General features: G+C 37.7%; 1 protein-coding gene across 2 annotated transcripts in view; it reads right to left on the reverse strand.

Moving 5' to 3' along the window:
- The window catches only part of TDRD1 (tudor domain containing 1), a 36,149-nt gene extending 16,934 nt beyond the window's left edge, over positions 1-19,215 (reverse strand). Inside the window, exons 1-11 of one of the 2 annotated variants that reach the window (XM_087964519.1) lie at positions 18,906-19,215; positions 17,795-17,847; positions 17,085-17,217; positions 16,464-16,569; positions 10,636-10,687; positions 7,949-8,050; positions 6,661-6,834; positions 5,522-5,665; positions 4,825-4,993; positions 2,096-2,182; positions 67-243 (exon numbers count right to left, since the gene is read on the reverse strand). In XM_087964519.1, coding sequence (XP_087820645.1) covers positions 67-243; positions 2,096-2,182; positions 4,825-4,993; positions 5,522-5,665; positions 6,661-6,834; positions 7,949-8,050; positions 10,636-10,687; positions 16,464-16,569; positions 17,085-17,217; positions 17,795-17,847; positions 18,906-19,146 — 1,438 coding nt within the window. In that variant the 5' untranslated portion in view covers positions 19,147-19,215. Of the gene's footprint in view, positions 1-66; positions 244-2,095; positions 2,183-4,824; positions 4,994-5,521; positions 5,666-6,660; positions 6,835-7,948; positions 8,051-10,635; positions 10,688-16,463; positions 16,570-17,084; positions 17,218-17,794; positions 17,848-18,632; positions 18,872-18,905 lie in introns of those variants that run through there. The other variant, XM_087964520.1, reaches the window with a different exon arrangement.
- Between the last annotated feature and the right edge of the window lie 6,582 nt (positions 19,216-25,797).

Below are 25,797 nucleotides of genomic sequence, written 5' to 3' on the forward strand. Positions count from 1 at the left end.
TTTATTAAATGCACAAAATATACAGGTGCACAAGTATTTATATCTCAAGATAAAAGAAGAACTTACAGCCATTTACTGTCTGTTGACAAAAAAAAATTCCTGGGTTTTGTATGTGGGCAACCATGCCCAAAAATGCATCGCCTATAGATACTGAGACAATATTTGGAGTTAAGCAATCGTTATCATCCAGTTCTTTCCGTTCCACTTTCTTTTCTTGAACATATTTTTTCCCCACAGTATGATCTAAGGGGAAAATGATACTTAAGAATCTGTGTAGAAAGATTCTTCACCTTTCTACCGTGTTTCTCCAACAATACGGCCTCCACCAATAGGAAGCCCCACCATGTTTTATTGGCATAAAATCAAATTAAGCCCCTCCTCCCAAATTAAGCCCCATATTAAACATGCGAAATGGGGGAGAGCGGGGGTGGGCTTGCCGCTAGTAAGTACTTTTGTTGCATGCCCGGATATGGTGCTGCCTGCGTTGGTGGGGCACTTCATATCGGGAGACCTTCCACCGTTGCTTATCCCTTCTCCCTTGCTGCCGCGGCGCTTGGCGCAGCCACGTGCAGCCAGTCAGGGCTCCTCCCTGCAACCGAGCCCTGAGGAGACACTTGGCTTCAGGCGCCCGTCTTCCCTTTGCTTTCGAAGGTAAAGCGAATTATTTTACAAAGCCTCCCTGCCCGAGAGGGCAGCCCAACCCCACGTGGGAGGCTAATCTCCCGGGCCTCTTCCGTCCTCCCCGACCTCCCTACGCTGCGCGCCTCTGACGCGCCGCTCCCTTCTTCAGCCCAGCGAGCTCTTCCACCTCAAAGAAAGGCCAGGCGGGCGGCTGCAGAGCAGCAGCAGCGGGTCTGAGCCGCTCGCAGCGGAAACAGCCACCATCCATAGCCCGACGCGGGAGAACGAGCGAGCTTAGCGCCCGCCAGCCCGGGCGAGATTTGGGGAACGAGGGGCAGGAGGAGGCACACACACACCCGCGCTCACTTTCCCAGCTTTGCCCAGCCCTTACGGCTCTGGTGCGCCCTGGCGGGCAGCGAGCGCCCCCGCCGGACCCTCCGCTCATCCTGCCAGGGCCGCCAGAGGCGCGCAGCGTAGGGAGGTCGGGAGGAACGGAAGAGGCCCCGGAAATTAGCCTCCCACGTGGGTTGGGCTGCCCTCTCGGCAGGGGAGGCTTTGTAAAATAATTCGCTTTACCTTCAAAGCAAAGGGAAGACGGAGCGCCTGAAGCCAAGTGTCTCCTCAGGGCTCCAGTTGCAGGGAGGAGCCCTGACTGGCCGCACATGGCTGCGCCTAAACGCCGCGGCAGCAAGGGAGAAGGGAAAGCAACGGTGCCCGAACCCGAAGGTCTCCCGAATATCCAAGCTGTCGCCGCCCGCCCACCCACCCACCCGAGGATGCAAGGGGGGAATTAGTCACCCCCGAAAAGACGCCCTAGCCGCTTTTCGTCAAAAAAAAATAAGGCCCAGCCTTATTATGTGAGAAACACGGTAACTAACCACTATTAAAATAAGTATCTGCTCCCTATTATTCAATCTATGAATGCCAATACAATCAATCCAGAATTTACAAAGGGACATGAAATTACCTCCCACCATACAGACTGAACATATTACCTCCCACTATAGACTGAACATATTCGAGCAAAAAGAGAAACTGAGTGGAAAAGGGAAAAAATTAGACTATAGAAGATTGGCTGCAACAGTGATGAAATATATACTATTCCAAATCCAAGCATTTTATAGGACTATTGAGGTCTTATGGAAAGGACTTTTAGGCCATTGATTGTAATACACTACTGTTAGTCCTACAAAATAGACCAGATCAGGAAAGTGATCTGATTACACTGCTTTCAGATGAGATATAATCTATTTCCAACTAGTTGTCCATTGTCTCAAATCCTAGTCCATCTCCCACGCTGTGTAGCTGTTGATTCTTTTCTTTTCCAGTCCTCTTTTATAGATTAGGTGGATGGATGAGAACCCCAAAATGTTGTACTTCCTTCCTAGATCTTAAAATAATCTAAGGTGGTGTATGTTTCTTGACTTGAATTTTGCCTGATTTCATTAGGGGAAAAAAAGCCTGATGAACTTACCCATAGCTGAGGTTACTTTCTTACTATCCTTCACCTTTGCATTCCAGTCATGAATATTTTCCAAAATAATTTCATGCAACGGTTTACCTATTAATATATAATACTATATATATTGCTGATAGTTTATACAAAGGTATTTGCAAAATGATGTTTTCAAAGCCACAATTCTGATTTCTTGAAAAATCATACCCAATTTATAGTTTAGCAATAAAAAAATATTGCAGATGAAAACTCTGCTTACATCTTTATAAAACAGACATCTGCATACACATAACAAAATAAATAAAAAACCCATTAATTAGCTAAATATGTATGAAATAATCAATATTAACCATTCTAAACAATTTATTTTCCAACACAAACTTTGAGGATCAAAAAGCATTTATATTTTTTCATAGTACAGTAGAGATGCAATATATTTGAGAACTTCAGACCATACTTTTCTTGGTGAAAGCCTTCATACACAGTCCTACTCTATTTGCTTGCACATAGTAAAGGAATAAAATACACATGACTATCCAGAAGAATCTTTGTTTACCCGTCTACATGTTGGTCAATGTCTATGGAGACTGTCAATCATCCAGGTCATGGATATCGCAGTCATCCAGGACATGGCTATTCCAAAAGGTAACTGAAATTTCTTTGAAAATGTTTTGTTTCTCATCTTCTGTTCTAACTATAGAAGCTTCTTTGATGAGAAGCAAAAAGTTTTCAAAGAAAAAAAAACAAGGAAGTCCAGTTGTCTTTTGGAGAAAGCACCTTTAGGACTATATGTTGGTCAGGACTTCCCCCAAATGGCATGCTGAGCAACAGGTGATCTCCCACCAGCAATCAACTGATATGTTGCGAAAGCTGGCTATTTGACAGCTTGTGCCCCAGATTTGAATGGCAGCAACAAAGAACAACCCGAGATGGCCCTCAGATGATTGCAAAACCTCTAGAAAAGAGGCAGCTTGAAGATGGCAATTCTTGGTAGGAGCAATCAGAGGTTTGGATTTTCCATCTTTTCCCTTTAGCTGTTTGTTTATACCTTTTAAAGTTTTTCTTACTCTTTGATCTATAATATTTTAATTGACTGGTTGAATGCCGATTCATTCTATAACCTTCTGTTGGATTTTAATATGACCTTTTTTCATTTTCTTACTGTTTACTTTGGTACTCTAAATTATGATTTCACATTTGCCATAAGGAAGCCAGCAGTGACAGAACTCAACCCAGGGTAGTGACAATTATTTGATCTGATTTACATTTATATCTGATTTTACCCTAAGGACTTTGTTTTTACTAGTTTTTTAAAAAAAGCTTTAGTCTTATTTTTTTAACTTGTAATGGAAAAATTACATTTTATTTTAATTATTTCTTATTTGGGGAAATTTTATCTCAAATTTTCTCTATGGATATTTTGTTATGCGACTATATGTTGTCCAGTGAGTTTGGGCAGCTGAGAGTCAATTCTGAAGAAAGACATTCAAGAATTGAGGAAGGATTTTTTAAAAATTCAGATTTCTGATATTCTGATTAAGAAGGATAGAAAGAAAATATTGAAACAAGGCAAACTAAAATAAATGTATGGAAAGTATGTTATTTTATTCTGTGGTTGTCCAATGATTTAAATGAGATTTCCTTCATAGGAGATATATTAAGATGTACGAATGAAATGTATCACTTTGAAAACCAGTAACTTGATTCATGAAAAGATTAAGAAACTAATACAGTAAATCTAAGTGTAGAATTAATTCCTACCTAATTTAGTATTTACTTCCAAGTAATATCAATTTGGAACTGTAACATCAAAGGTTTTTTTAAATAATCTCGCCTTCTTTATAGTTATTAGGCAGACACTGCTACCTTTGTAATATTTGACCCAACTACAGAATAATTTTTAGGATAAATAATGTATTACAAATTAAACAAGCAACTGGTTAACACAGTATGTACACTAGAGTATTAGAGTAATGCACATTTCAAAAAATGATTTGAAAGTAGTGATTTGGATTTTCATGGGAAAACAATGTATTTTTGATATTAAAAGCCTTTATCAGGTTTCCAAGGCGGGGGGAGTCTACTTTAGAGTCACATTAACTTAAATAAGAGGATTATTTAAAACACCCATATCTTTTTTCAGGTTTATGAGTCTAAGAAAAAACCCGACCTAATGCAATGGACAGCACTCATGTGAGGTTCTAAACAATGGACCACAGGTCATATGTGGTATGTCAAGCAGCCAAACTACATGCTACTGAATGCCTCCAAGCTTCACTGCCACTACCAGCTCCAGTGCTAACAGCTCCACTAACTGAACAGCTGATCAGCATGTCAGGTAGCTTTTTGTGATTATTTTTAATTTTTCAACAAATTGCGTAGGCCTGTTCTAAATAATACCCTTCAAATCATTTTGAAGACTAAAATTGCAAATTAAGAATTATTTTTGAAACAAAATATATACTTTACTTCTATATTGAATGATTACAAAATATTTTAAGCGGCAAAAAATTGCTTGTTTATAATGCCTTGGGTAATCTTGTAGAAAAATTAAAGCACAGCAAATAAAGACTTTTTATGCAAAGCAATCAACCTATACTCTTTTCAACATGTTTTCTGACATAGTAACAGGAATACAAGATAGATTTTTATAAAATGCAAACATTTGTTCACAAAACTTCATTGCAGGAATCCTTTTTTAATAAACAATTGTTATAAAAAATATTATTACTGTTATCGAAACTTACCATAATCTGATAATACAGCATCTACAGTAAAACAAGGCATATCATCCATCGAAACATCAGTGATAATTAATGAACAATATTTTCCTACAACAATTGGAGCAATAATATTCTTGTAGTTTTCATTACAGAGTTCTGTATCAAGAATATTAGCAATGCGACACTTAATGGCCTAAAAACAAAACGTTTAGAAAGTTGGTTAAGCTAGTTTAAAAAAAAAACATAAAAGAGCAACTATTATTAAAATATACAGAAGCTCTTAAATAGTCAAAATACAAACATCTTGGGGGGAAATCATGATAATTTCTGTATTTTTAAAAAACTCTTCTTTTAAATATATCTGAATATTCCAGTGTTCAATAAATCTACTTAAAGGTTTTCTCCAAATGCAACAACCCTATTCCGCATTCACAAATTACCAAGAATGGAAATCAACATTTATAGATCCTTCACCAAGAATCAGGATAAAACTTAATTCCATCAAAAATCTCTCAAGTCATAAGTAACGTTCTGGACAAAAGTAGCTAAACTTTTGATCATTTTTTTATTTTTCTAGGAGCAACATTTTCAGAATATTTCGTTATTTTTTTAAAAAAATCAGATTATATTCTCTTGCAGTCAAAATGAGGATACTTAACATGTTCTCAAAGACATGGTACGTTTTCTTCGAAGTTTCTTACGTATTTAAACTTATACTTACGCAGGGTGGGATCTGTGAAATATCTTCATGCAATCCTTTAATTTTCTGTAGTAGTATATTTTCTCTTTTTCCATAGTCAATATACAGTACTTGAGCACTCTTTGTTAGGATATCTATCTCTTTTATGAGTACCCTGCACCAAGTCTGAATGTGAACAAATTACTTAGCTGCAGAAAAATTATTCACTATGATCTTTTTTTACTAGAAGTTGTCTTCATTACAAACACTACCTCACAGTATAATTTTGTATATTTAAATTATTTAGTTAATGGACGCAAATCAAATAATCTGTTCTTCCTAACATACAGACCATTCTTTGAATAGGCCATATAGAATTATATTAACTTCAATATTACTTATACACTTAAATAATATGAAATATTTCAGGTGATACCACCTATTTTAAACAGAAATACGATTAGAATCATCTCTCTTGATTTTCTGTTTTCACCAGTTTTCATTTTACTATAAAAAAGAAACCAAATCTTTGTGCTGCAATTTTCTATGGCATTTCTTGCTTTGTCTAAAGTACAAGTTACTATTACATATCACAATTACACTTAGTTAAAAATAAATATGAATCGTTGACCTGATAAAAAATAAAATGCTATATTGCTGGTAATCTATACTTCAGGATAGCTTCTACATTTGTTCAATCAAAAAGGTACTTTTTGAAGAGACCTACATGTATATTTAATATGCATTTAGTACTTCCTTAAAGAAGTAAATTCTTTTCCTGCCTTCCATAATTACTAGAAAATTCCAGAAAATTATATAAACTAAGAAGGTGCCAATAATGCCCCTACTTCTTTTGAAAATTGCTGCACCACCCCAAATGAAAGCATTTAACAAGGAGAACTGAACAAGGAGAGATTCAACCTAGAAATAAGGAGAAACTTTCTGACAGTAAGAACAATCAACCAATGGAACAGCTTGCCCTCGGAAGTTGTGGGAGCGTCATCACTTGAGACTTTAAAGAAGAGATTGGACTGCCATTTGTCAGCAATGGTGTAGGGTCTCCCCACTTGGGCGGGGAGTTGGACAAGATGACCTATAAAGTCCTTTCCAACTGTGATTATCTGTTATCATCAATATCCATAATAGTCTGCAAAACACTAAGTGGTCTAAAGTCAATTTACCTGATCCAGAGAATATTTTGCAATACAAACTTCTCCTTTGACAGGAATATATTCTTGATTGATTCCCTTGTAATCTTTCAGTTTCATTGTTAATTTTATAATATTACTTTGAACTTCAAGAGAATTGACTTGCATGTAGAATTCACTAGGATTATTAAAATCAGTTATTGTACCCTAGAAAAGAAACAATTTTTGAAAGTTTGTCTTTAGCATTAGATTTACTCAATCAACTACATATTTATCACACTAAATACATGAACGAAGTTACTCAAAGCATAAAAATTTTAAGAATTCTTATAAAGAATGAAATTAAAATCATTTTACAGAAAGTAAGGTAGTCCTTGCTTAATGATTCTAATTGGGATTGGAATTTGTCACTAAATGAATTTATAATTAAGCAAAACAGTATATGATTACAGCACTTAGTAACAGTAGTTCCAATAGTCTTGGTTACAGTTATAAGGCAAAGACTACACTGTTGTTAGGCAGGACCTCATGCTTCACTTGCCCTGCGTGAACTATCATTCCATCCACTGCATCTTCTCCAGCCAAGCCTGGTGGTGTTCCCTTTGGTAGATGAGATTGCACTTCCCTTGCCTCCACTTCAGATCCTCCCACTAGTCCATATTCCCTATCTCCATCCTTTGGACAGCCTGCTCTGTCATTTTGCTGCCTGCTGCCACCAGGTGACCTTCACTGTCACCTTTCACTCTGTCGACCTGGACTCCAGGCGAGGTTGTGACCCATAGACATACTCAAAGGGTATAGCAGACCTTTGTCAGTCAAAGAGAAACTTGCCAGGTCTGATCAGAGGAGGCAGTGGGATGTAGTCAGTGGAGGAAACAGGATGGTGGTGAGCAGCAGACCAGACAAAGGTAGCCAGGACTGTGTAAAGCCTTGTAATCTTGAGCCAGCAGCAGAAGACAGAATTCAACAAAGGTCACTGGAAGGAGGTGGGGCGGGCAGCAGTGGCAAAGTTTAGAGTGATCCAAAGGGCAGAGATGAGAAGGGGAATAGACAGGCAGGTGAGAGGAGTTGAAGTGTGCACTGTAATCATAAATGTGGGCTGATTGCCAAGCACTCAAATTTTGATCAAGTGACCACAGGAACATTGCAACTTCCGTAACTTTAAGAATGGTTGTAACTACCATTTGTTTAGCACTGTCACTGAATGTTAACAATAAAAAGTTGCCAAGTTAGGACCACTTGTATTAATTTAGCTAGGTCTTTGTAAGTTTGTAAGGCCCTCATTATACAAAATCTACTGAAATGTAAAATCAGAACTTACTTTGATTTTCATATTTTTCTTAAGTCCTAAATAATTTAGATCAGACAGCATTATTTTCTTCCCTTGTTCTACATTTTTAGTATTCACCGATAATATATTTTCCTGTTAGAAGCAAAGGTTTACATTTGATTAATAATAATCCCATTTTCTACTTAAAAGACCTCAAAAAGATTGACCCATCTAAGAAACTTATCTACCGTATATGCCGGCGTATAAGACGACCCGGCGTATAAGACGACCCCCCAACATTTCCACTCAAAATATAGTTTGTTATATACTCGCCCCTCTTCCGCACGCCTTCCACTTTTGCACTTTTTTTTTTTTTTTGAGGCACTTTTGTCTACTGTGGAAACGAATCCGTGAAGCTGAAAGGAGCAGCCAGCCTTCTCCCAGCTCCCAAGGAAACGAGGCTCGCACCGCCCGGGCTCCGCTGAGGTATCCGGCTGGGGCTGTCAGGAGTTGTTACCGCTGGCGCGCTCCGCGCTCTCCAGTCCCGTTGCCTCGGGAAGGGAAAGGCAAAAAGGAAGAGCCGCGCGGCGCTTTGCAATGGCAGCAGCGGCTCCTGGTTTTGCCTTTCCCTTCCCGAGGCAACGCTGGACTGGAGCCGCGCGCAGCCGCGCCAGCGGTAACAACTCCTGACAGCCCCAGCCGGATACCTCAGCGGAGCTCGGCGGTGCGAGCCTCGCTTCCTGGGAGCTGGGAGAAGGCTGGCTGCTCCTTTCGGCTTCACGGGATCAGCTTCCACGGTGCGCAAAGTGCCTCAGCCGCGGGCAGCCGCAGTGCTTCCCAATTACTATTTGCCGGCGTATAGACGACCCGGCATATAAGACAACCCCCAATTGGAGGCATCTTTTTCAGGGCAAAAAAGTCGTCTTATACGCCGGCAAATACGGTATATTGTTGATGAATTTATAACAAGAATTATAATTCTGCATATAAGCTAACATTTACAACGTAAGTAATTTGTATTCCTTCCTTCTTGTAATATCCACAAAAACTTCAGAAACCTTCTAGGGAATATCAAGAAGTCTTCCAAAATAATCACTGGAGAAATGAAAATGTAATATGGTTACTATGAAAATAGAAAAAACAACAACTGGAAAGAATGTTTTACTATCTTGACTGATATTATACCTCACTAGCAGTAATTCTTGTCATATTAGTAATATAATATTTAAACCATAATTGGCAACTGATAACCGAAGTAGTAGGGAAACTTGCAGAAAATTGCAAGTCCCAGGCCAGCAGGCAAGTGGCAGGACTGCATTGGGGTGTAGGAGAAACACTACACGGTCAGACTATGTACCACAGATTGGGAATAGTGTGTACAAGAGATGCCAGGCAGATCAGGAAGGGTGTATGCACGAATGGTGTAGCACTGGTAGGGTATGTGAATTGCTGGCATGAAAGCAGGTAGTTTGAGGATGGTGTGTGGGTGCTATTTGTGATTTTCCCAGATAGACCATTGACTTTCTGGGGAAATCAGCAGAGAAGGATTCAAATGGCAATCATTCAATGCTGGGGTGCTGGACAACTGGTTATAAATGTTAACCAGCTGCCAAGCACCCAGATCAGGATCACAACTGCAATGTGCTGCAATGTAACTATGGGGACTGGGTATATTTTCAGCATTGTTGTAGTTTCGAATAATCATTGAATGGTTAAATGTCAAGGACTACATGCATTAGCAAAAAAATCCTGAAATAGTAGAAAAAGTAAAGGTTTCCTGTCAAACATGCCCAACTCTAAGGCAGTGTTCATCTCCAATTCTTGGACAAGGGAGCAACGTTGTCCAAAGACAATTTCCGTGGTCATATGGCCAGCATGACTATATGTCAAAGGTGCATGGAACCTTCTAAAGTGGTACCTATTAACCTACTTGCATTTGCATGTTTTCGAACTACTAGGTTCGAAACATTTGCATGTTTTCGAACTACTGGGCAGGAGCTGGGCCAAGTAATGGCAGCTCATCCCATTGTACGGACCTCTGATCTTAAATCCGCTGTCCAGATAACAAGCTCAATGACCGTAACCACTGAGCCATCTGGCTCTATTGAAATACTAGTTGAATGTAAAATAAAACCAATCAGCCGGATGACTTACTGTTGCAAAAAAAGGCAAATGGATTGATATACTAACTTGGGTCAGATCGCAGCCTGAATATGTGTTCACTTCTGATCACTGAATTTTAAGGGTTCCAAAATATTGAAACTGGTTTACTGAAGAGCAGCAGGTATTATCAAACTGTAGAAACAGATCCTATGGAGAGAGGCCGAAGCATCTCGGCCTGTTCAGCCTTAAGAAGATAGAAAGTGGAAATCATAGCTCTTTCCGGTGTCTTAAAATATTACTCTGAAGATTTGGCTTTCTTACAGAATAATTTAAGTTCTAGGGGAAAAAATTCCACTTGAAAAAAACAATCTAACAGTAAAAGCAATTTTTCAGTGAAACACTAGGCTTCTCTTTACTGATTGTCTTGAAGCAGATGTCTAATAACTATTTATCAAGGATATTATGTTGATTCTTGGTTGTGCCAGGATATGGTAGACTAGACTTGCATCAGCCCTTTCCGAATGCATAATTTTAAATGAGAAAAGTATCACAAAGAGAAAGGATAAATATGCAGGCATCATCAGAATAGTATAATGAAATTTGTCAACCACAGAAGGAAATTCCTTTCACCATACCTTTTTATTGCTTTCATCCAATGATTTTCTACAGTATTCAGCTTTATTTGCACTAAAAAGAATAATTTCATTCATTAGCACAATGTACAGTTCAATTACAAGGTTACTTCATTTAAAGTTTATTATGTTGTGGCAGTATAACTTTGTGCCACTTTACAAACTTCTAGCTGATCAAGAAATACTGTTCCTTCATATGCTGCTTTAACATCTAAATCTTGACTTGCTTAAACCAGAATTCAGCAGTATATCCAAAACAGAATCTCTAAGAATAATATTAATCATTTAATTTAAGCAGGGGCAGGAGTGAAGGCTGACTGGAAATGGAAACCCCAAGGCTCTCCTAAGCACATAAAATCCTTGACTGGAACAGCAAGTAAGGAACAAAAACAACTGCCGTATATTGTGGACCTAGAACAGGGCTGTCAAATTCGCGGGCCACGGGCCAGATACGTCAAGTGCTGGCCACATTCACACCCTGTTTTGCGAGGCGGAGGAAGTCCCCCTTCACGTGACACCGCCGTGATAACGTGAGTTTGAGCCCCTGCCCTAAAACAACTAAGCCAAGGAGTTTAAATACTAATCAAAGAGTGTGCAAAATATTTCAAAAACAAAATGTTCAATCTGCCTGTAGTCCGACAGTGTTTCTACTAGAATATATCTGGTAAAATTAGAAATGTTATTCTTAACTTGGAAGAGACTGTTTCAAGTTTGTAAAAGCAGCTTTGAGCAGCTTAGATCTCAGAGTCTAAAGATTCTGCACACAAATATATGGAATGCTTATTTTTTTATTCTCACTAGCCTGCAAAGAGGTCACATCACACCTGAAAAGATTGCCTGAAACATGCATGATACTTTACCCTTCCAATCTTGAATAAATATATTGCAGATCAAGTACAACTATACAGATTGTACTTCTCAATCTAAAAACTCTTTTGGGGGAGAGTAATTTATATGAAAAAATAGTACAGCTAAAGAATGATACAAAATTGGATCAGCTAGCTCCTATAAACGAAGTATTTTTAAGCAAAATGCTATGAACATGTCATGAATTCCCAGAATGCTGCTACAGAACCGAAAAAAACCACCCCTAAAGAAAAAAAAAGTATATTGCCATTAAAGATAGCAATGGTCATAGAAAAACCAAAGATATAAGAGAATTTGAATGTTTTTCTTTCAACCATTATATTCATTAATTATTTTAAATTGTTTTAATTTATATTTACTAAGCAATAATTATTTAAATCATTACTTTATTTTAAAATTTAGGTCGTTAAAAATAAACATTTAAGCCGCCCAAAATCACTGTTGGGTCTGTTTCAGAATCTTTTTGAAGTCTTTAAAACTATTAATAATGGGAAATCTCCAGGTTCTGATGCATACAGCAATTTAATAATAAATGTCTTAATATCTGAATTTTTACTTTTATTCAATACTTGCATTGGAGAGAACCTTTACCAGAGTCCTGGAAAGAGTCTAAAATAGCTGTAATCTTTAAACCAGGTAAACATTTTCAGGAATTGACAATTAGTGGATCATTTCACTTCTTAATATAGATTTCAAAATCTATAAAAAATTATTAACCACCTAAAATGACTGTAAATAAAATTACTCACGTAGATCAATTTGATTTTATTCCAAAAACATATTCTCCCTACTAGTAAATTACACAAATTGGCAAAATGAATATAACTCTTCACTAACTATAAATAGCCTCAGTGGCGCAGTGGTTAGAATGCAGTACTGCAAGCTACTCCTACTGCAATTTAGCAGATCAAATCCCACCAGGCTCAAGGTTGACTCAGCTTTCCATCCTTCCGAGGTGGGTAAAATTGTTGGGGGCAATATGCTGACTCTGTAAGCTGCTTTGAGGGCTGTAAAACATTGTGGAGCGGTATATTAGTCTAAGTGCTATTACTATATGCTCCTAGATATACTTAAAAGTTTCTGGTTCTCTGGAATGAATTTTTTTTTAAATAAGTACATGTAGCCCTGTACTTATTTGAGTCCAAAATTTCCATTCCTAAACAACTGTTACATGAATTTTGCCCCATTTTACGACCTTTCTTGTCAGTTAATTGAATCACAGCAGTTGTTTAGTAACACAGTTGTTAAATGAATCTGGCTTCCCCCACTGGCTTTTCTTGTCAGAAGGTCACAGGTCATAAAAGGTGATCACATGACATTGCAAGCACCATAAACATGAACCAACTGCCAAACATCCAAATTTCAATCATGTGATAATGGGGATGCTACAACCGTCATAAGCGTGAAAAACAGTCACAATTCACTTTTTTTCAGTCCTGTTAACCTCAAACAGTCACTAAGTGGTTGTTAAGTCGAGAACTATCTATGTTACAAAAATATAATTTAAGGCTGGCTTTTGTAATGTCACATTTATCTCTATATTACTAAACTCTCATTGTCATGAGTAAAGCAGTCATCATAGGGAAACCATTTTTGAAACAAGGTATCTCAAATGCTTACAGAACATGTTCAAAGTCCATGAGTCCTGAAGGAATGAAATCTGAGGAAGTTGGGGCTGCTTCAGTGCTACCGGCTGCTGAGCTTCATTTTCAACATTCTGTGACATTTTCTAAGCTACTTTCACAATCCCTTGCTCTCTCTCCTACTCAGGAGTAGCCACTTACTTGCCTACTGGAAAGGAAAGGGAAATTTCCAATGCCTCCTGCCAGATTCCCGCTAGGAAACAGAATGGGGAAGCCAGCAGAAAGCTGGAAGTCACTCCTTCTGTCACTGCTTTTTTACCCACCCTCGGTCATTCTGTTTCTCTGTTTAGATATGGAAATATCTCTGAAATGATGATTCAATAGGGCACAGGTTGTATAGTGGACAACTGAAGCTTACATGAAACCTAAATAGTTATTACTCTATTTTACTGAAAGATTCTATAGTAATTGATTAAACTGTTATCTTTATTATTCGATGTAGCTGTTGTAGCTCTGACAACAGAACCAATGAACAGACTTATGGCATACAATTAGATGGCATACAATAAGAGCTGTCTTTGAAATTTATGATATGGTTCTGACTCTTTTGAACACCTCCCATTCAGCTAACCATACCAATAAGAACTTAAAAAGAAATTTGAAGGGGACATTCAAAAGGAAGTTCAAATTCAAAATCAATTTAAGGGTTCCAATTATATATATTTATAATATTCAGATACCAAGATATTAATGTTTATCTTATTAATCTTACACCTACAATGAAGATATTAAAGATATTGTGAAGATATTAAACAAGGAAAAGTTGGGCTAACAATATTTCAGGATGGATTGCAATTGCCAAAATGAAAATCCTTCAAAGTTCAATTATTTCAATATTTAGTGGAAATTCCAAAACAGGTTTTAATATATTGGCACACACAGGCAAAAAAAGAACTGGACAATCACTATGATCTGACTATGATCATATGACTAACACTATGATCATATGAAAAAAAGGAAGGGAAACTAAATAAAGAACAGACAAAGCAATAAATATAACAAATTACCATGGTTTTCTTGGTATAAATTTAAATAATTATTGGGTAACACAGAAATTATAATTTCAGTAGTTAGCCCTTACACCAATTTTTAAAATAATTAACTAGCTAGAACAACCAAAAGGACGGCTTTCAAAAATAGGTTACAATTATACATCGTTGGGACTTGACTTGTTAGATTGGCACATATAATTATTTTTCCAAACTCTGGAGAGGTTGTCTCCAAAAAGCTATCTTTAATTTATGGTGGTTCTGTAACAGATACATAGGTAGTACTTGATGTATGACATTTGTTTAATGATGATTCAAAGTTACAACACTTTTGGAAAAAGTGACTTACAACACATCCTCAAAAGTTATGACCATTACACCACCATTTGGATGCTTGGTAACCAGCTCACATTTACAATAGTTGCAGCATTTTGTAATTGCATGATTGTAATTTGTGACCTTCCCAGCTGCCTTCTGACAGCCACATGATTTGCTTAATCACAATTATCTGCTTAACAACTTCAGTAAAAATGGTCATGAAATCGGGTCCACTCACGTGATGACGTGTTATTGTGTTTACTTAGGGAAAGGTTAAAAAACTTTATTTATGTAACCTTAGCAGCGAAAATAATATTCACCTGAAAACATTGAAAAACTTTAGATAATTTATCAACTTCCAGAAAAGGTCAAGTTAAAATAATAAAAATACTTTATTTACTGCATAGTGGAACGGTGGGTAGAATGCAGTATTGCAAGCTAACTCTGTCCACTGGCAGGAGTTGAATACTGACTGGCTCAAGGTTGACTCAGCTTTCCATCATTCCAAGGTTGGTAAAAGGAGGATTCAGATTGCTGGAGGCAATATGCTGACTTTGCAAACCACTTAAAGAATGCTGTAAAAGGAGGAGGTGGTGGCGGCAGCTCGCGTTGTTTTCTGAGCTCTAGGCTCGCGGGCTCAGAAAACAACGCGAGCCGAGGTCGCTTCAGCTCTGCTCAGCTTCGTTTCCTCCTCCTCCTCCCGAGAGGACTGAAAGCAGCTGGGGCTGAGGAAACGAAGCTGAGCGGAGCCGAAGCGACCTCGGCTCGCGTTGTTTTCTGAGCCTGCGAGCCTAGAGCCAGGGCGCTTTCATTGCATGGCGGAGCTTCTTGTCTCGGGAAACACCGGCCGTCGTTGCTGCCCCGAGGGGAGGGCGATTCTGGGCTGCGCAATTGGGGGACTTCGTGGCTTTGGGTGGGTGGGTGGGTGGGAGCCAGGACGTTGACTTTAAGCGCTGCCGACCAAGTGTTTCACAAATACCAGTGGGACCTCCGTCCACCACCACCCCTCCCTCTTTTGCCTCCTTCCTTCTGATCAATCAGGTTTTCCCAGTATTTGCTCACAGCTGCGTGCTAGGCGTTGAACGCGGGATTTCTGATTCCCCTTACACGCGTGGATATGCCGCGGGCGTTTTCTTCCAAACGCCCCACGGGCAGAGAACACTGACTTTCATGATAGTGAGATCATTTCCCAAATTAATTGATTCACTAACCCAAAGATGATGATGTTGATGACAGTGGGAGGCAGGGGTCACTCTTCCTTGCACGGCAAGAGCCGTTCTTATGATCTTTCTCCCGTAATACAGTCAAGCCCTTTCCAGAATGCGCGATCTACCCCGCGCTTGCACCTTGCAAATGCAAAACCCCGGATTTTGCATTTGCAAGGTACAAAGCTCCAGCGGCAGATCGCGCATGCTGGAAAGGGCTTGACTGTATTACGGGAGAGAGAGAGAGATCATAAGAACGGCTCTTGCTTTTTCTTGCAAGGGAGAGAGTGACTCCTGCCTCCCACTGTCATCATCATCTTCTTTTGGGTTAGTGAATCAATTAAATCTTTCATGATAGTGATATCGTTTCCCAAATTTCCCTTAAATCAGGGAAGAAATCACAAAAAAACCTTTGGACTGAGAATAAGCCTGTTCCTACGATGCCATTTTTGTTCACTGCAGTGTGAAAAGTGTGAAAAAACACACTTCTTTTTCTTCATCTTCTTGTTCCCTATTTACTGGTCTCGTTCAAAGAGGAAATTGTGAACATCAAACTTATTCTCAACTGTCCTAGTGAAAGTTTTTATTGGTATCTATTTTTATTTTTGAAATTTACCAGTAGCTGCTGCATTTCCCACCCTAGGCTTATACTCGAGTCAATAAGTTTTCCCAGTTTTTTGTGGTAAAATGTAGGTGCCTCGGCTTATATTCGGGTCGACTTATACTCGAGTATATACGGTAATTGATTGATGAATTAAAAGCTTATGGATATCATTTAATTAAATTTTAATTGTAATCCATTAACTTACTTCGTTTTACTTGGCTTACAGACATTATTATGTGTTTGCCAATCTTTCATCTGACAACTTGCAGAACAATAATAGACTTGCATACACTGGATGCATCTTAAGGATCCTAAAAAGATTACAAAAAGATTACTGGGGTCAGGTTATTGGAGAAGAGCAATGCAAACAATTGTCACGTAATGAGAAAGAAAGCTACAAGGGTATAGTGTCATTAGGAGATAAGCTCTAACTGAAATCATTTTATGCGCTGCTGATATATCAAGACTGAAGCAGCCACCTACAAAGAATACTTAACTTTATACTTCAATTCTTTTTATAGAAAACTGTTATAAGCTTGTACTAAGCAAGTTTTGTATTCCGCTTTCATAGTGGTAGTTTCAATGATAAAACCATTATTTCAGTAAACGCAATTCAACTATGTCTATATTTGGTTTAATTTGACAGATACAATTTGCGGTTTCCCTAAGACTACCTAGTAAATTTGTGGTCAGACTTAAATATTTCAACTGATACCTGAATTGAATTCACATTAAATTCATTTCACTTAAAAGCTATTAGCTCTTTGATCCCACTTTTAACCAACATTTTAAAGTATACATTATTTTATCATAGACAAAAACTTACCAAACAGCCCACAAAAATGGCAAGTCGGCTGATATAAAGGACTTAATGGACTGAATTGTGAATTATAGCTGATAGGTAAAGCTTTGTCAGAAGTTGATAAATGCACTGTTTGTATCAATGCTGAGTCAGATACCTGCAAAGCATATTGACAAATATGTTTGTCTTAAATATTTTACATTAAAATTCCTAATTTCTCAGAAAGTGAGACTGATACAGAATACACAAAATTTTTAAGAAAGTATGTATCTCTCAGAGAAATAAACAACAGCCATGTTGACATATGGCTAGACCAGGTTTTCTTTAAATACCTGAATAACATGTTACACACATTGAATAATATATGACACATTAACATAAACCAAATTAAAGTTTAGTATTGGGTATGAATCTAAATCCTGCCCACCTAGCAGTTTGAAAGCATGCAAATGTGAGTAAATAGGTACCACTTTGGTGGAAAGGTAACTTTTCCATGCACCTGGCATATAGTCATGCTAGCCATATCACCATGGAAATGTCTTCAGATAACACTGGATCCCTTGGCCCCAGAAACAAGAGAGGAGCATCGCCCCGTACAGTCGGGCATGACTGGACAGGGCAGACCTTTATCTTTATGAATGAGATACTAATTTGGGAATAACCTATTTTATTACAATTAATAATCACATTAATTATGACAAAAGGACATAAGAAAATTGTTAGTGGAAACTTACAGGATTCATTTTCTTTGAAGAAGATAGCAAATTATTCGTAACTTTGAATTTCCCTACAATATAGAATGAAAATGTTTAGAATCAAATAACTTAACAGAATAAAGATATTTTTTAATCATTAATTCAAATTTATATAGCTTTTTCATCAGGATAAAATGCTTATCCAGAAACAACCTAAGGTAGATGTAGATGGATTTATTTCTAAAATTAATGAAGTTATTCAATATAAGTTCTAAATTTTAAAGTTAATCACCAAGTTTACCACATTCTTATAATCAACAGTGACTTTAGTTAGCCTTCATTTAGTGACTGCCTTGTTTAACACCATTTGCAGTTACAATAGTAATGAAAAAGTAACATTATGATCAGTGCTTGCATTAGCACACAACCTTCACAGATCTGTAAAGCAAAGTTGAAGTAAGATCTAATCATAGTTATAGTTTCACCTACCGACCCCATTTGGTTTAATGAGCAGCTGGCAATTCTAATTGTAATTGTTAAAGGAGGACTACCTGTGATATTTTTTTTGGCATATAAACTATCCATATCAAGTGTCTTCAAACTTGGCAAGTTTAAGATTTGTGAACTTCAATTCCCAGAATTCCTCCTTCAGTCATGTTAGCTCAGGAATTCTGGGAGTTGAAGTCCATAAGTCTTAAACTTGCCAAGTTTGAAGACCCTTGATGCATATGCTCAGAACATTCAAGGAAACAATTATGTCCAAAGTTATTATTCAATAATAGCACTATTCCCAATATTTGCAGATAAAGAATGAATACAAGATTATAGTGTCCTTCATTCCAATTACCTGGTTTTCTTATTACCAAAATGTACATACCTTCTGGATCATTGAGCTTTGACTCTGGAGATTGAGAAGGTGGGAGATGGTTGACAAACAACAGAGAATTTGCTGGAGGCGCTTTACATAATAAAATAATAAAATAACCCAATTTTACAAAAGGAAAACAATTTTTAGAACCAAACACTTATAAAAAAATGAAACTAACCAAAACGTATCATTCCTATTTTTCAAGATCTCACAAGATAAAATTAAAAAGTACATAATATAGCACTACAAAATACATTAAATTTAAAGACCTTTTTTCCTTACCTTTCATTCCTGTTCCAGCCATATTTAATGGAACAGTTTTGTGATCATAGCCATCATGGTTGTTGTTTTCATTCCAATTTGTAACAAATGATTTTGCCTGTCCACAAATTGGAAGATTGTTGAGCAATGGTGGTACCTTATTATCAACAAGTACCGTATTTTTGAAGTTGGGGCTTGTGCTGGGACTTCTCAAGGACTGATTTGGACTTTTGAGATCCTTTATCTGAAGCCTTTGTTCCATTTTTCACACATCTATATTAGAATTATTTCCTTACAATTTCATGGATAATTTAACAGCTAGGAAAGTAAAATAAAATACATTAGCTAAACAATTAAATTACAAATTAACGCTCCTAAACAGAATTCAGATGTTTCTGCATGTAATGTTTCTCTTAAGCATAGAACACTTGCTAAAAAAATCATCCAACCCCTCATAAAGTAGCACAATATTTGTAACAATACTTTAAAATGCAAGGGAACAACTACGTTTTCAAAAATAATTTTAAATGGGAATCCTGTATTAAATGCTTTGGACCAGCAAAACAGAATTTCTAAATTTAGTTTCTCATATTCCTTTTCATTGAAAAAAAAATGTGGAAAAAGTAATTTAGCAAATTTAAACCACTTCCAGCACACAGAAGAGTGATAGCATTCTTTGCACGAATAAATGTTATTAAAAGGTTTGAGCTGTAGTAAGCTGCAGCTCACTTTATCAGATGTATAGAAGGGTTAGGCTGATTAGGATTTAAACTGGGATGAGTTGGAGAGAAGGAGAAGAAAAGAAAGACATGCAGGTTACACAAGAGATAGTTTAGTCACATGTTAATTACAAAGCTGGTAACATGATTTTTTTCACAAGCTTTCTTCCTATGTTTTCAATACACACAGTTCTTTAAAAAAACAACAACCCAGTATTCCAAACTTTGTAAAGCAGTTTTGTTTTAAAGTTTAAAGAACCACAGTACCATGATGTCTGCCTCAAGTTTCCAACACATACAGTAATCTCACACTATTGGCACATGGGTATATTTCAACTGAAATTTAGAAATCCAAAAGGCAATAATTACCTACGGTGCTTTTAGATTTGTATTTCCCATACCAAGATAGTAGTAGTAGTAGTAGTACTAGTAGTAGTAAAGTATAATTTTAGTACTGCAGTGAAATCGCTTAGCCACACAAATTCAGTTTATGTAAATACTGGCAAAATATACCAAAATACTGTATATACGTCATTTGGAAAACTACAGGCCATTCCTCTAACAGGAAACATGATTTACAATACTTCCATTACTCGTAGAACTAAAACTCTTAGTAGTCCCAACAAATAGGTTTCTTGGCTACGGTTTAGTCTATTCTTCCTTTTCAAGAATGTAACGTTAATATTCCATCTCGGATAAAACAAAATCTATTGCACGAAATTAAAATAAGCAACCAAACCTAGTGCTGCTCTGGCTAGCAATCCTCTGATCCATCTACCACACTAACACTGCTCCTCTACCTCTTTTTCCTTTACAGTGCGAGGGTAGGCAGCCCAGGAAAAACCACGATCGCACCCCAGTTTACACCCTTCAGACTCGTGTGTGAGAAGGAAATGATAGAAAACTTGCAAGGACCCAGGAATTGAGGCCATTCAACTTATAAATGGCGCGGAGTGAGAAGGGAAGCGAGTTCACACACAATGCCTTAAATCACAATTGGCCGCAAAACACGCAACTTTTACAACAAACCTTACATTCCCAACATGGACACTGAGTTAGAGCTCGCGCAAAGTGCTAATGTAGTCCAAAAGTAAAGGGCGGAACATCTACAACCCACATTGAAAAGACTTAGCATTTGTGGTTCAGCCGGCCACAAATCCAGACTGGAACTAAAGCATTCGCGAATATATTTGCCCAGGAGTCCTGGGCGAGCTTAATGCAATTGAACTCCCAAAAGTCGAAGTGGAAGCGAAAGGGTGGGAGCTTACATTTGCTAGTTTGGAAGCAGAACCCGCCACTCTCCCCACGTACGAAAAAAATAAAAAATAAATCCAGGGCCACGCGGTCTTTCCAACAGCCTCTTCGGCTATTTAATCCGAACGAAACGAGGGTTCATTCCAGATATCCAGCCTCGTCTCCTTTTCTCCACACCGCGTGATCGGCAGAGCGCATGCACCACCTGTATAACCGGCGGACACCGAGGGTGTGAAGGAAAGGCCGGGTGGGCGGGGTGTTGCCTACGTTGAGCTGTGTCTTTGCAAGATGTGTTGTTTTCTTCATTCTTTTAAAGTTCCTCAATGATGCAAAGCATTTTCATATTGGCTCCGTTGGTACCTGGGCTGTACGGTAGTTGTGTTTTAGGTTTACATATTTTCTTGCACGAGATTTGAACATCCCATCTCACTGCCTGTGCCTAAAATACTTGTACAATAGTACAATGGTGCTGATTTTAGGTATTTGTCAAATGCTAAACTATGAGTGCTGTGTATAGGTTACATTGAACATGTCTAATTATTTGAGTGCTGGCAGTTATTTCTTACGAAGCAAGTTCTGTTTGTTTCCGGGCATTTAATCTCCTTTAGTAATTGCAGTACTAAAGTAATCTGTTTAGGTCACTAAGATAGTCCCAGTAGATTAAATACTAGATTCTTCGTTTTTGTTTGTTTTTTAAATCCAAAATAAAAAAAATTTCCTAAGAAAGTTGTACTTGCAGGTTTTCTTGCAGAATTTGAACCTCAATTTACCTTTTTACACAACTTGCTAGCCTGCAATTTATTGAAGTAACCAAGTGTTTTAGATTCATGCAACATAGCAAACTACAAACTAGTCTATCATATTTCACTGTTTTAGCTAATGGTTTTAGCTAATGGTTTGGTGAGCTGTATGAACTCACAAAATAAACAGTAGCCAACTGAACTAACGATAACTCACACCATGAACACGACACTGAATCCCAAACTATTTAATCTCATTTTACCCTAACATGCATTTTGACTTCATCCTGTGTGATAAAGATGTACCATAGAAACCTAAAAAAAAAAAAGTTAAGTCAGTAATCATGATTCAGTTAATGTCATGTAAAAATATGACCAGAAACCAAAACATAATTATGGATCTTATGTTTTGGAATACCTTTGTGCAAAAATGTGGGTCTGCTGAAGCATGTTTTTTTAAATTTCTTAATGAGGAAAGCTTTCAATATTCTAGTAAGGATAAGTTCCTCATGATTCATTTTGCCCTCTTTGCTTACCAATATTTATTTTTAAAAATCCTGGACTACATCTGGAAGTATTGGTTGAAGTACTATTTCTTGCATATACATGGACTTTACCATTTGATAAATCAGTGATTACAATGATGCAGTATAAATATATTGCTGTAATAATAGACTCATGTACAAATATCAGAAGCCACAATTTGGCCACATTACCACATAATGGAACTAAAAATCAATGTGACTAATGCCTTATTCTGTGCATGACATCATCAGTATCAGATGGATTTGTAACTGGTTGACCAACTGCACTCAATGTGTAGTCCTCAATGGAACTGCATTTACATGGAGGGAAATATGCAGTGGGGTACTAACGCTCTGTCTTAGGCCCAGTGCTCTTCAATATCTTCATCAATGATTTAGACAAGGGAGGGGAACTCATCAAATTTGCAGACAACCTCAAGCTGGCAGGAATAGTCAATACTCCAGAAGATAGGCTCAATACAGAAGGATCTTGAAAGAGTTGAACAATGGGCCTATCTAATTAAATTCAATGATGGGAAAAGTAAGATTTCTACATTTAGGCAAGAAAAAACAAATGCACAGGTATAAGTTAGGGCTGTCAAACTCAGGGCCCACAAGCTGGATGCGTCACACGCTGGTCACACCCACCTTTAGTGAAGGGGGAAAAGTCACAATACGTCATGTGATGATGCTGTGGCGACGTGAGTTTGACACCCCTGGGATAGGTAGTACCTGGCTAGTAGTAACTGCTAGAGGGATCTGGGAATCCCAGTGGACAATCACTTAAATATGAGTCAGCAGTGTGCTGCAGCTGCCAAAAAAGCCAAAGCAGTTGTAGGCTTCATTGACAGAGGGACAGAATAAAGATCACACAAAGTGTTATTACCACTTTATAATGCCTTGTTAAGACCACACTTGGAATCTTGCATCCAGTTTTTATTGCCATGATATAAAAAAGATTGAGATGCTAGCAAGTGCAGAGAAGAACAAGATGATTAGGAGACTGGAGGATAAGACATACCATAACAGTCCTCCAATATTGGAGGGGCTGCCACAAAGAAGGGTCAACTTATTTTCCAAATCACCTGAATGTATGACAAGAAGCAATGAATAGAAATTAATCAAGGAGAGAACCAACCTAGAACTAAGGAGAATTTTCCTGACAGAACCATTGATCAGTGGAACAATTTGCCTCCAGAAGTTATGGGTGCTTCAACACTGGAGGTTTTTAAGAAAAGATTGGACAAAGATTTGTCTGAAACAGTATTAGGATTTCCTGCTTGAGCAAGTTAGACTAAAAGGTCTCCAAGGTCCCTTCTGACTCGGTTATTCTGTTTTGTATATTGAGAATGATTTTAGGTAGATTTCTTGCAAAACAGGTTTGAATGCAATTTCTACTCTATGGCACACCAAAGCAATATCAGATCCATGATCTCTACAGATGATGTGATTTGTAATGCATAATTATTTTAAATCTAATGAAAAAGATACATTTTTGCTTCACCACAACATGCTGTGTATATGAATGTAGTTTGTGATTTAATGTTTGTTTGACAGGTTGCATGGCCTTTTTGCATGTACAAGGATGTGTGTGGTTTTATCTTCTTCCAGCTTCTTCTCAAATCATAGGAATGATTGTATTTTAGAAAAGTGGCAAATATTTGCCACTTTTCATGGTGACATCTGAAATCATCAGCTATTGTTTGACAATGTAAAATCTAATGTTTTTTCATTCCTCTTATTTAGGCAGAAGTAGTAGTTGATGTTTTTTGTCAGTTTTTGTGGGTGTTTCCCATCTTGTATTCAATCACATTATATGATATGTCCCAGCAAAATATTTTTTTCAACTGACTTTATAATATTGCCTATCTCTCATTCCGTCTTATTTTGATAATTTTATTATCAAAAGGATAAAAATAAATACAACCTACTAAAAATATGAACAGAAAAAGAGAAAAGAGAAAAATGTGAAAAAGTAAATAAACAGGAACTTTTCACCATCAATTTTAATACTTTAACACTATATCTAAGAACATCATATTCTTTCTTCACCCAAGAGCCCATCTCTTACGTAAAAGTCAAATCAAAAGATAAAGGCAATCATACATCTCTGGTGCATATACCAGGGCAAAGAAAATGACTGAAACCAGAAGCTTGTGGTTTAATCACAAATGTAGACCTGAAAGAAACTAGTTAAGATTTAGTCACACAAATTAAGTATAATCATTTGATAGGGAAGAGACAATGTGGGATAAATGCTGAAAATATTAAGCACTGTTAAGTAAACAAAAGTACAATAAGCCAAAAGCAAGAATTAAGGTTGCTGGGTTTACAAAATAATGTAAGCCTCCCAGTCACTTTGAAACAAGATGGACAGCAACTAAATTTCATAATAAAGTAATTAATTTTCCAAGACCAGAAAGAAATAAAATAGAACATATTTCGCATGTTTTAGATAGAAACAAAATGACAAACATAACTTATAGTAAGCAACAAAATATTTGCTGAGCAACAAAACACTTGCTGGGAATTGGGCAGTATATAAATTTAATAATTATTATCAGCAGTGGAAAGTAACTAGCTAGCATTGAGAAAATGAAAAATGTGGCTTGTAGTTGTGTCTTCTTGCCATAATATTCAACCTAAACATCTTTTTTTTTTAAAAAGAAAAGAAAAGAACTTTGGGATACCTGTGTCTCTCCCTCAGGCAAGAGAGTCCTACAGGAGTGGCTAGTGCCTACCCACTGGAGCTATGCAGCTACAGAATAGGAATACCCGTAATTGCTGTAACACATTGCTCCTTTGCAGATCATTGGGCCATATATCTCACCCCACCAGAAGTGCACAAAACTCTGGTTGAATATGCAAGATCCTAAAGCTGCTGCCAGGAGATCTCAGCTACAACTTGATAGTGTGTGCAGAAGAATGTAGACACCTGCGAGAGAAGCTACTATTGCTACTTTGCAGGATAGATTGGCTGAGTGGATCTTCCCTAATTGCACATGTGCTACTGTGAGAAACACCAGCTGTACTGTATATAGTTTTCTTGGAATCACTCCAAGAAGCGAGTCATCAAGGAAAGCAGTTCCAACTTCGTGCTAAATATACAACATGGGTCTCGGGCACATGGATTTCTTCGAATCATGATTGGAAAGCTTCAGCACGCGAGCTAATCTCGAAATATCACCTCAACTTCTACGAGTTCGGTGCCTCTATAGAAGCAGATTCCCCGGAATCTACGACTACCAGGCTCTTCCTAAGATGACGCTCCAGCGTTATTGTTCGTGAACTACGTTGCAGTAAGTAAACTCTGTGATTCGACTTCAATCTCTTTACAATCTCCACAAGCTACGGCAGCTTCTCTCAATGGCGAGGTTAAAAATCGATAGTCTCATTCAGCGAACGGATCTAATCCTCGAAACCCAAGCGTTCATCAAAAGGCAGGACCGATACCTGCAACCAGTCTGGTACCGGTGGGAAACATCACTTCCCCCCGCTACCGTATCTTTCTAGGCATGAATCGCAACAGCCCGATGAATGGCGAGAGGCAGCTTTCGGGCTCCCTACCGAGGAATTAACCCAGGCCTATTCAGGATTCTTTCTCCACCCCCTTGCAGGCTGTTAATCGGATCTCGCTCCGCCTTCACTCCGCCTTTCCAATGAAGCTGCTCTGGAT

The sequence above is a fragment of the Notechis scutatus genome, chromosome 4 (genome assembly GCF_049901735.1).
Source record: "Notechis scutatus isolate UNSWTSFEM ecotype Mainland chromosome 4, rNotScu1.2, whole genome shotgun sequence".
Classification (NCBI taxonomy): Eukaryota; Metazoa; Chordata; class Lepidosauria; order Squamata; family Elapidae; genus Notechis; species Notechis scutatus.